The 11,752-nt window shown below is 43.2% G+C and overlaps 1 protein-coding gene across 8 annotated transcripts in view; it reads right to left on the bottom strand.

Annotated features, from left to right (window-relative positions):
* Positions 1-2,155: 2,155 nt before the first annotated feature.
* The window catches only part of DOCK7 (dedicator of cytokinesis 7), a 107,968-nt gene continuing 98,371 nt past the window's right edge, over positions 2,156-11,752 (bottom strand). For 5 of the 8 annotated variants that reach the window (XM_064454915.1, XM_064454918.1, XM_064454919.1 and 2 more), the window contains 7 exons: positions 10,071-10,196; positions 8,599-8,688; positions 7,640-7,876; positions 6,479-6,622; positions 5,506-5,612; positions 4,270-4,437; positions 2,156-2,666 (listed from right to left, as the gene is read on the bottom strand). In XM_064454915.1, the coding sequence (XP_064310985.1) occupies positions 2,624-2,666; positions 4,270-4,437; positions 5,506-5,612; positions 6,479-6,622; positions 7,640-7,876; positions 8,599-8,688; positions 10,071-10,196 (915 nt within the window). In that variant the 3' untranslated portion in view covers positions 2,156-2,623. Of the gene's footprint in view, positions 2,667-4,269; positions 4,438-5,505; positions 5,613-6,478; positions 6,623-7,639; positions 7,877-8,598; positions 8,689-10,070; positions 10,206-11,752 lie in introns of all 8 variants that reach the window. The other 3 variants (XM_064454916.1, XM_064454920.1, XM_064454923.1) reach the window with 1 other exon arrangement.

Below are 11,752 nucleotides of genomic sequence, written 5' to 3'. Positions count from 1 at the left end.
ATTTCAGCCTGCAAATGAAAGTTTATTTTTCCACACTTGATCCAAGACTTAACTGCAGGAACAGGAAATGTTCCAAGGAAACAACACTGTAATATTCAAAAAAATATTGGCTACAGTGTAATCAAAGGAAGACCCAGCTGTTGTCCATCGTGCTATACAGCTTGAGAAACATTCTTTGTAGGCAGCTGAACAGAACACATAATCAGCTGGAATATACTGAATGAAAACACACTCCTCTGGTTGCATACAGACAGATAGTACGGGGTGGCCTTTTTTTGAGACTTACTTAAGTAAAGCACTTGCCACAATAGCTAATGTCCTGGATTGTGCATGGCCTGTAGTTTGCTGCAATGGAAAACAAAACATGGCTGCCCCATCTTAGTGTTCCAAGATACTACACTGGCGTGCTACACAATTGTCAAGCTATATGAACTGATAAACCAGTCAGATTTACACTGACATGGGGCCATTCAGTAAAATCAAAGGATATTTATAAGCGGTTTGGCTTCAAGTAGATGCTTTCCCAGCTGAAGAAACAATATACAAGCACTACTGTAAATTGCTGTTTCATTCTTTCATTGCTATTGGGATTTGTTTTCCCTTTTTCACTTTGTAAATATTTTTGCGTGCCTCTTCATATAAATCTCTGGCAAACCTAACCCCTCCTTCCTTAATGAGAGTTCCCAATTCCCATACAGCTTCCACAGCCTCGTTAACATTCCCAGCCTTTGCAATAGGCTTTTCAAATGTCTCAGAGGGTGGGGGGAAAGTCTCAGAGTAGTTTTTCTTTATGCAAGGAACTCCATGCAGGCTTTCCTGTGTTATAACTCGTAACATGGAACTAGTTCAGGATTACTTGTGTTCAAGGGAATTGGTCAGCGACCAGCACCCCGAGAACAGCACCACCGCTATGTTGTTTTTGGAACAAAAGAGCATGGGAGGAGTGAAAATAGGCAGCACCGCTCTCCCTTCCCCAACACACGCCGTGGCCTGCACCATCCTGCCAGGGCAGACCATGCACCTACAGCCCACAGTGGCTCTGAGACATGGTGCCTTTCCAGCCCTGCTCAGCAGGAAGAGTACAATCATCCTGCTACGAGCACAGTGTCAGGCAGCCGCTACTAACTTGAAATAAATAAGTATCAGGAATAAAAAAGACTCTCACCACCCTAAAGCCTCCCTGCTGATGCAGAAGGGTGGGCACTTGCTGCAGCTACAGGTGCTAAAACAGAAGGTGCCGAACCCCAAAGAAACACTCCCCCCCCAGCATCTTCCAACATACAGGAATGTGTGTATGTTAGAAGTGAAGGTAAAAACTATTCAGGTGTCAAAAGTCAAATGCTCACAAATTGGAAGTGATGATGTAGCGTCGGTTGCTATCTTAAAAGCTCACGTGTAAAACCAATTTTTTGTCTTACTTTTATATCTATAAAAATATGTTTATCAAATTTGGGTTTATCTATGCGCATGTATGCATATTTAGGTATTCATATATAGAAAGAATAAGCTTGTGTTTAATCACATACCACCTCTTTCAAAGGACCTTGTTCAATACAGAGGGGCAAAATATAAAGGAGTAAATTTAAGAGTTGTGTGCTCAGCTCCAGTTCTCATGTTTCCTTGAAGTGCTGCATTAGCCACTAAAATAAGTGCTGTAAAAGAAATGTTTTTCTTTACGTAAATAACATCGCAAAGAATGTTTTCTAGGTAAGCTTTTAACTTAAACTGTGATATCATTTTCTGGTGGTTCTTCCCCATTAAATTAGTTTTTAAATTGAAAAAGGGACACAAAAAAGGAGTCTAGCTGCGTGAACACTGCTACGCTGAATTGTACTTTTAAGGTCACGATGAGATTACTCTGCTGTTTGGACTGCCTAGCTGCTGGAAATGACCATGTACACACAGCTGTCATGCTGAAACTCCCCTTCACTGGTACTGAAGGAGATAAAGTAGTAACAAGATGTGCCTCCATTCTTCTGATGGTTACAGCTGGAATTATTTTTCTTTGCAGCAATTCGTATTCAGAGTTACAAAGGAAAAAGGATAGGGATAGTAAAAAAAATCACCACTGGGTTAAGAAATGTTACTGTAAGACTTACCTTTTCTGAACCTTTTTCCCAAGGATGGTGAGCTCTGAAGTCCAATGCACAGGGAATTAAAGTGTAAACATTCACATATTTAATAGTACCATCAAAATAACCATCATCACTACATTAAAAACTTCAAAAATGCATTTGTATATGGTCCTAATATAAATTAAATATATGAACTAGAAGTAAATAAATTTAACATTAGGCAATGCTATAAATAAAGGTAAATGCGTTTAGTGTACCTTTGAGTCATAAAAATGCCTTAAAAAACAGGTAAGTTTACAGCTTGTCACCAATACTCTGGATACCACTGTCATGATTTCTTTCAAACATTGATAAGTCTACATTTGACAATTCAGAATGATTTTTGGCCACTGAACACTTTGATGGAGGAAGAGGTGTGTGGGATGTCCAGGATGAAGTCCAAGTTTTATTTCACAATAAAACTTCTTTGATTCCCAGCGCTGATAACAAGGCTCTTTCTTTTCAAAACCTTAATTTTAAGTGCTTTTTTATTTTGGTTTTTAACTCGTTTAGATATCCATTTTGCGAAGGCTCATCCTGCTGAAGGAGTCTCTGAGGGAGAGAAAATACAATGATGAGCTCATATTTTCCACGATGAAATAAGAAGCCTTGTCAGATGAATGATCCTGTACTTGTATTTTCTACAGCTAGCTACTACAAAAATTAAGTCCACTTATATTAACTCATTGCTTTTCAGATGAATTGGTTTTGGGCCTGTAACTGGGATCATTTAACTGCCCACGGTTTACTGACATGAAAGCTACAGGAAGTTTAATTCATGTGTACGTAGGGAAGCAGCACAAACCACCTGCACTACTGAAATCTTATTTAAGTCTTTCAAATAACTCTCTCCGTGGAATTTGCCTGCAATACCTGTATTAGACTCCCTGCACAGGCTGAATTTCACAAGATTAGAAAATCAGTACCATGACAAAACTGCTTGTGAGGTTTCCAGCTGGGTGGGAAGGGAAGCAGTGTTCCCCCCACCCATGCCCAGCCAGTGAAAACTGACTCCAGCAGAGAGCAGTTAGAACATGGTATGCAATCTGGGGAGAGCTTAAGTAGTCATGAACCTGGGTAATGAAGAAAGGCCGCCTTTCTGCAGTATTCAGCAGACAGAAAAACAGATCAAATTCAGCTACAGAAACAGCGCTAAGCACTGCTGTGTGAGCTAGGAACGCTCATTTCCTTCTTCATCCAGCACTAAATCTTGCTCTTTTTATAATGTAATTTTGCCAAGTTTCTCTTTTCACAACTTTTTTTTTTTATGTTCTCCATTGCTCTTTACCTCTGAAAAACACTTACATGAGGAGAGGTTCAAAACCAGAGCTGTGTTCTCCTAAACCAATGGCATGGACATAAGCTGAAGTCCACATTCACAAATATCTCTTAAAGGGTCTGTCATTAAAAGCACCATCACTGTCCTGCTCGGCGCTAACGATGCTCCTTCCAAAAAATAATCCCCACCCCACTCACTGGTGTGAGACCACGATACCAGGGCAGTCTTGCTGGATTGTGCTAGCCCACCTTGCCGTCAGGGGACACACCAGGGGTTGTCAAGCCAAAGATTACACGGGTGGTACCTGCTGGGAAACACTCCTGCCCCTATTCTGGGAGCCAGAGCCTTGTTAGAAACTTAATGCACCCAAAGTCCCCCTTGCTCAGCCACAGCTGGTGCCATCAACTTACAGCACTATGGGCTCTGACCTGCTTCATACATTCCTAGTGGGGCTTTTATATTCAGTCTCATTGCAGACAAACAAAAAGCCCACACTCCAGGTGACTGGTCTTCCAGCATCAAAGACACTGACTGTTTTTCAACCCTGCCTGTCCCTGGAACTCCTCATTCCATTTCCACTGGGAACAAATGTGTCAAAGTCCTGCCACACTGAGAGTGGTTTTGAATCTAAATGGGATGCAGGATGAAAAAAATTTCTTACTGATTGGGAACAAAAGGAACCATTGCAAACACCACCTACCACAACTGCTGGGAAGGGGATGTGCTCTGAGGTCAGGACAGAAGGGAAAAGGCATGGACTCGGCCAAAAAAGCCATAATTGAAAACAAACAGATGTCACAGGTTCACCAGGAAGATCAGACAACCCGGTTCTATATCCTCCTTATCTCTGCTGAAAGAGTAAAATCAAATATCCACCTGTGGCAAGTGACCGGCAGCACTGCTTTATACAACTGTGGAATCTTTCTATTTATCAAAGGTTGGAGTGCTTCCTTTAATCGGTGATAATTCCTTTCAAGTTCTCGCTGATACTCCTTTTGGTCTGGACCAATCAGGCTCTTGTTCTTTCGCAGAGCATCTTCGCATCTAGAAAACAAAAGCCTGTAAAACTTGGGCACATAAAAAAGGACCTGCTTTATAGAGACTTATTAATCTAATAGTACAAAAAAAAAATTCTATTATTCCGGGATGACACAAAATATCCTCCTCTATCTTGTCTTTTGGGTAATAAAGACTCAGCTAAACCAGTTGGTGTCCATGGGGAAAGGAGAGGGTGTCACATTTCCAATTTCCATTTCACTTCCAGAGTGGCAACTCCTTTTTAATTTTAATTTACTCTCCAGTTATGTTTACTTTCTCTGAAGAGAAATGAAAAGCTGATCTCCACATAGCCACTTCCAGTCCAAGAGGATTTAAAGACGGATCGATCTACTGCTTTCGCCAGGGAAGATTACTAAATAGCAGGCTATAAGATGTTTATCAGGAACTCTTCTATTTGGAAAGATGTCATTTTAACAAAGGGTATGAAAAGAACTGTATCATCAATGCTACTTATTACATATGGGAATATTACATTGCCACTGTAGATCCAGTGGCAATAGAACATTTTTATTTCAATTATTTTTTTTTAATTCCTTGGTGCTTGCAAATGATGCTGGACTGAGACTGCAGTTCGCATTACTCAAGAGGAAAGCAGAGCAGCCAGCACATTTCTTGACAGAATTCTGCCAGCATGTTTCCACTCCGTTTGGAGAAACTCACTTCAGAAGGAAATTAAACCTCCTGGCCAATTCAGCAGTTTCTCCTGACCCTGCCAAGCTGTGAGTTAATTTGTGCCGGCGTGGCTAGTTGTGTTTTCTGAAACAGGAACACTTGCTCACAACTGAACTGTGATCACTAATTCATTCCTGATAAAGAGCAAAGCTAAATAACTTCAGCCATTTGATCTGACTTAAGTCATGGACCTGCGCCACCAGAAAAACAGGGAACCAACTGGGCAACCGAGGAATACAGATGCATATGAAAACTGGACAGATGGAGTTACAACATGAATACTCATCTCTCCCAGTACCCCCTGTGTTACTGTACATGCTCCTGTCCGGTGTGGTAGTAACAACTGCATCTGTCAGGCAGTTTGAAGACAATACTCCATACCTTTTTGTGAAGTCTTTGAAACAGAGCCGTAGTTTGTTATGATGTCTGAAGAGCTTTGGATCATTGGGTATTTCAGACAAGAAAACTTGGGCAACTTCTAATGGTCCCTTTAGGAGCAGAAGAGAAAAAGTAAGTTTCTTGGAACCATCTGTCATATCTAATTGCTGGAGACACTTCATGCACACATAAACATTTGTAAAATGTAGCATTTCATTACAGAATGCATCTGGAAGAATTGCAGCTGATAAATCTGGCATAAATCACCAAACATCGCGACAACTGAATCTGTTTTAGGTTTAGGTTTTTTTTTAAATAAAACTCTGCTTTTGGAAAACAGTGTGAGTAAATGCAGATTGTACATTTGTTTTCTCTTATAAAGACTTGACAAAGTTTGCTCAACTCACAACTAAGACAAAGTTTAAACAATGCAAATGGAACCAAGGAAGTGTTTGCCAGCACTGCAAACTCAACCCAGAACTTGAAAGTCCAGCTGATTTTTTTTTCCAGCTTGTGCATTAGAAGAGCTTTACTCATACTCACTCAGTTTTATTCCATTCACTAGTTTTGCTTTCCTTTTTGTCCAAAATCCACTGCAGGACACAATACCACTTCCACCCACCAGAGCCTGGCTAGCCAAAGGGAAAGTAATACTTAATACTTTTTTTTTTTTTTTTTAAAGGGAGGAGAAGCAGGCAGAAACAACTGCAAATGCCAGGAAGAAGTCGGTAACTGGGAGAGGAGAGCTGTCTTTTCTCAGCCACTTTCCAGACCTAACTGCATTTTCAGGACTCTTACTCAAATAGCAGTCACTGAGAGCAGCTGGTCTAGACCCACTAGTGACCTTAAACACATTCCACAGACTGAATGGGGGAAAAATCCAAGGCAATTTAGAAATAAGGCCCAACGCTTAGCATCCACTGTGCTGAGCAACAAGCACTACTCCAGTGTCTCCATCTTGGACAGCGATCCTCACCTGATTTACTGTGGTACCTACTGATCCTTGTAGCACCATCTGCAGCATCTTTGGGTCCGCAGGATCTTGGTGTGTTGCAAAAGCTAATTCCTGTGTTTTCTTCTGCATGTCCTCTATGGCAACTTCAATGGGCGTCAAAATGATCTAAGCAAGTAGCCAAAATAGAGGATGCTTGTTATGGCTGAGACTGTCAACCAGACACATGCTTTCAGAAACACCAAGGTCGCTTTAGGGTAGCGTACTGAAGTGATGGAAGACACCAACAGGACCGACAGTCCAGACACAAGCACTTTAGAAATGCATCCTCTTAGTCTTGGTTTAGGAACATCAAGAAAATATTTGATTTTTAAATGCATTTCTACATCTGGGTACTCAAAGAGTTTTCCGAGATTGCTTCTGAGGAGGCAGACTTGTGTCCTTTGTGGTCACTGCAACCAGCTACCCAGAGTTACAGCACTACATCAGTGCCAAAACACCTGTAGATTCTCTGCCTTGCATGTAAATGCATTTTTCACTGTGTCCCAGGCATCACATCAGTTCCCACCTACCCCTGAAAAATTAACATAGCTTTGGGATAAACCTCTCTGTAAGGCCTGAGGACCCCACTGGCCTGAGTCCGTTGAGGCCATGCAAGTGAGCTGTAACACAGAACAACAGGACACATTTTTCAAGCAGAACGGAAGGCAGCAACCTGTATTACTACAAAGCTCACCAAGGGCCCTTGTGTATACCAGCTGCTGTGAGCTGCATACACTGGTGAAAGAGGTGGCAGGATATACCACATTTCTCAATTGGTGTGCTTTTAGTTTAGGTTGAATAGACACCAGGAAAAGTTCAATAGAAAGAAGGCATTCTTATAATCAAAATAAAGGGGTCTCGTGCACAGTCCCTGCAGTGAACAGACAGGGCAGCTCACAACGGCATCGTCTGCTCTTGCTCTCTGCTGAAATTCTGCATCTTTAGCAGAGGGCGGGAAAGTAGACTAGCGATGGCCTGGAGGGTGCATCTGTGTTAATGTGACGGTGCGAAGGGACGTGGCTGTGCTATCAAACTACACATACAATAGTACATTACGCATGAGTTTTGGCAACATCCGCTTCCCTTAGTCTTGTACAATATTTCCCTGCAAACACAGGAAGCCCCTGAGACTGCAGGCCTCACCTCCTCTTTGTGGATGACATTTATCCTAGTTTTAATGTAAGGGAAAGCATGGGATGTCGTCAGGATTGTTTTGCGCTTGAACTGCTCATGCAGCTCCCCATGAGCTCGGCCATCCAGCGTGAAGGGCGTGCAGTACATGAAACGCCGCAAGTTGTAGTTTTTGTCGAAGTAAGTTATCCTGTCCTTCATCTCGTAAGTGTCAAAGTATGGCTCCACGTAGGTTATCTGAATGTAAGCCTGCAGGAAAGAACCCAGGTGTGCACAGTGAGGTACAGCGCCAGAGGAGAAGAGCTGACTCCTACGCCCTGCTTTTTAGCAGTGCAATAACCCAGCTTGCTTTCTTTCCTCCTCAAGCCACCTCTGGAAGAACTAGGACTGTTTTTTGCCTTTACTCAGGAAAATCACACTCTCACTGACACGGGCTACGGGTGCTGGTAGCTGCTCAGCAGCTTCTGGACTGGATAAAATACAGCTCACTGCCCCTCTCCTCTCATGCTATTCACGTGAAGCGTTTCTGTCCTTTCCTTGCAGATGATGCCCTGCCCTAAGCTGCAGTCTTGTCTCCTTGGGCATGCTCCTGTTATTTCTGCTACGTTTAAAGGACTTGGCACAAGAATGACAAAATGCTGCAGCTGCAAAAAAGCCAGAGGCCAGAGAATGGCAAACTCCCTTCCTTGCACTCAGTGGAGACTACAGAGAAAGGCAAATGCAGCCTGGGCCTCTGCTGTCCTCTTGTCTCCTACCTTCCCACCAAACACTACAAGGACAAGGAATAAAATGGCTAATTCTGCATTCCTTTGCTGGGATGATTCTTCCCAACTCTCATCCTAAGCAGTCACGAGATGCTCTGTATGTGGATTTCATTGCTTGCTTGGTGAAATTCAGGCCTGGATTTGTTCCACTGTGTTTGCATACACTCAGGGCCAGTTCTACTTCTAAACCTGTACTTGTGTTCTTACCTTGTTAGGATCTAGTTTACATTTGTCCACAGGGTTTGAGTCCTTAATCACTTCAAGCACATCTTCACCAAACCGTTCTCCATAAAATCCCTACAATCAAGAGCAAATGCATTGAAAGAAACCATCAAATGCAGCCATCAGAGATAGGGATTGGAGAGACAAAGGCATATTCTGGGGAGGTGAAGCTCCACATGCCTTCAACAGTAGCTGTGCCAGGGCCGAATGTGATCTGCTGAACCTAGGAGAATTAAATCAGTTGCATTCCAGTGGCAACAGGAAAAAAACAAGCCTAATGCCCTGGAAGGCAGGAGAACTTGGGAGCCTTCCAATTGCATGCACACACACTGTACGGCTCTGAACAAGCCATTTGAGCTTGCTGTGTGTCTGTGAGCTCAACTGAAAACTGGGGTCAATATGGGATCTGCCTGGAAATCAGGTGCCACATCAGACCACAGCTTTGCTGGGCTGGGTGAATGGGTGAACTCAGTTTCATGCGCTTACAACTCAAACAACGCTGCTGCTTTCAGCGCAACGTGACAGCAGCTGAATTGTTGAGAGCAACATGACATCAGATTTATTCTAGCAAATAAAATAGGGCCAGGTCTGCCCGCTGGCCCTATGAACAAGTACCATGGCACAGCCTAGAGCCATGCTGCTAAATGCTCTTGCTCTCCCACTGGGGATGGCCTCATCTGTCCACAGTGCTTACTGGGAACAGTCTCTTGACCCATATTGTCCCCCAAACTGTGCTAAGACATTATCTAGACACAAGTTAGTTGGCACAAAACCAGGCCAGACTAACCATTACACAGTACAGATGATCACTGGGTGGTACCTGGAGCTGCACTCAAGCCCTGGTTAGATTAATCAGAGTTGCCTTTGCTCGTTCACGGCTGAAACAAACTTCAGACCTGTGATGTCCCACTTCAGGGGCTCTGAAATTCAGCCACCTTAAGAGGGCTCAATCTCTAGGAGAGAGGAACACGATGTAAAGGCAACAAAATGACAGAAAAATGCAATACTTTCTGAAAGTCAGATCCTGAAAGGCATCTCAACCTTTTTTCAAGCCCATTTACACCAGGCAGATGAAGAGAAACACAAACACAGTACGATATGCCACAAACTCGAATGATCATAGCAGGTCTGCAGCTCTTGCTGCAAGATCAGGGAAAACCCGTGGGACTCCTCTCCCTGCATTCCTCCTGCCTCCTGCAGAGGTGGCACCAGCAAGAGGACAGGAGATATCAGGCCCAACTCTGGGTCACTGCATGGGGCTCTGCAAACTGTTTTGCCAAGTGACTGTCTAAGCTCAGCCTTGCATCAGGCTCCAAGAGGCACAGTGCTGGTTTTGCCCAACTATTTTCATTTCCGCCACTTCCTGTAATTTGGCAACACAGCTCTTAAATAACTTACGCAAAATAATTAAACTGCAACTCACAGACAGAATCTGAGGTCAGCCACAATCATCTCACCTCGAGCCTATGGGAAATTTCAGCTAACTTTGTTATCGCAGGTTCCTTGTAAACAAACTCTTGCTCATCCAGGTCTCCAAATTTAGTTCCATAAAAACCAACCCGGAAGTAGGTGCCAAACATCCTCTTTCCATCCTAGGTTTGGAGAAACAAAAGGTTATTTCAGTGTGGAGACATGCATACCCTCAAGCATGGCTGCAGACAGGCTCCTGAATTTATGCAAAATAAAAAAGAAATTAAAAAACAAGGTATAAAATAGAAAGAAAGAAGGGAAAGAAAAACACACCTGGAACTCAGCATGAATGCATTTAGCAGCAAACACCACAATGAAATTATAAACTAACATGGAATTATATGGATCAGTTACGACCATTAGCCCAACCCTGCAATGACTTTTCCCACCCCAGGAGGAGTCTGGAGGTGTTGGATGTCTCTGAGGAACAGTCAAAGGCAAGTCCCTTCATTTGGGTCATTATTTCAGGCTCTCCAAATCCTATGCATACACTCCTTAGCCTGGTCCAGAGACTGCAGGCACAGGAGGTATGGGGAAGTCCAGTTGCTGACAGCCTGCGGCACGCAGGGAGGATATTGCACGCAGACACCCTGAAAATTACCCACACCAGAGCCCCCATAACCCACTCTCAAGTAATTGCAGGATTGGGCCGAAGTCAATGTCCAGTTCACTCACACACACAAGTGCTTTTTAAATAGCATGTCAACTGGAAGGTGTTACATTCCCTTCTAGTAACTAATGTCTAGTACAGAGGGCCAAAGTCACTCCTGGTGAAAGCAGATGCAATCAACTGTATCATGTACCTGCTTCCATTTGAGCCAGTGGTGAATTTGGCCCAGAAATGCAACAAAAGTAGAGAAACAAAGTTTTTTACTGCAAAAGTAACAAAGAAAATCTGATTAAGAGACAGAGAGAAGAAAAATGCTTTAAAAATAAATCACACATTTGATTTTGTTAAAAAAAAAAAGAAAAAAACAAACAAACAAAAAAACCAAAAACACGCTGCATGCACAAACCAGAAATGCCTTTCAGCAAGAAACTCTAAAATGTTCACCTTTACTCTCATGAGAAAGTGTGATGTAGTACACAACGCTCAATGTTTCTGAATCTGGGCTAGTGTTTGTTTTCAAACAGCACTTACAGACGTCCCGGCTGCCACATACGTTTTGGTTTTTTGGGTTTTTTTTTAGTATTTTGCTATGGCAAAACTTATCTTTTGTGGTGATGGTGAACATGATCTATGGAAGGCAATGGGGATAAATAAGCCAAAGTAAAATTAAAAAAACCCTCAGGCAAACTCGAGACTGGAAAAAGCACTGTCACGACAAGCCACTGCCTTCTCCTGGCCTGAAGGAAACTGGGGTGTCATGCTGGAGCTGCCCAGGCACAGCTCAGCTCCTTTCGCCAGAGGCACAGCCAGGAGGATATGGCATTACCATTTTGGGGCGAGGGCTGCTGCCCATCCCAAGCACCTTCAAGATGGCAAAGCTCACCAATGCACAGCTCTGAAGTGGAAGTGAAACCTGAAGTGACCAGAGCCAGCAGCAGCCTTTCTTAATACACACAAGCCACATCTTGGCTTTACTATGGGACATTGGCAGACACAAATTCACTGGCTCTGCTCCAGCAAGTGCGTAGACACATGCTCCAATTTAAAAAAACATGGAGT

This window comes from Phalacrocorax carbo, chromosome 6 (genome assembly GCF_963921805.1).
Source record: "Phalacrocorax carbo chromosome 6, bPhaCar2.1, whole genome shotgun sequence".
Classification (NCBI taxonomy): domain Eukaryota; kingdom Metazoa; phylum Chordata; class Aves; order Suliformes; family Phalacrocoracidae; genus Phalacrocorax; species Phalacrocorax carbo.
The sequence above is the reverse complement of the archived record's forward strand: the minus strand, read 5'-3'. Positions and strand labels throughout refer to the sequence as shown.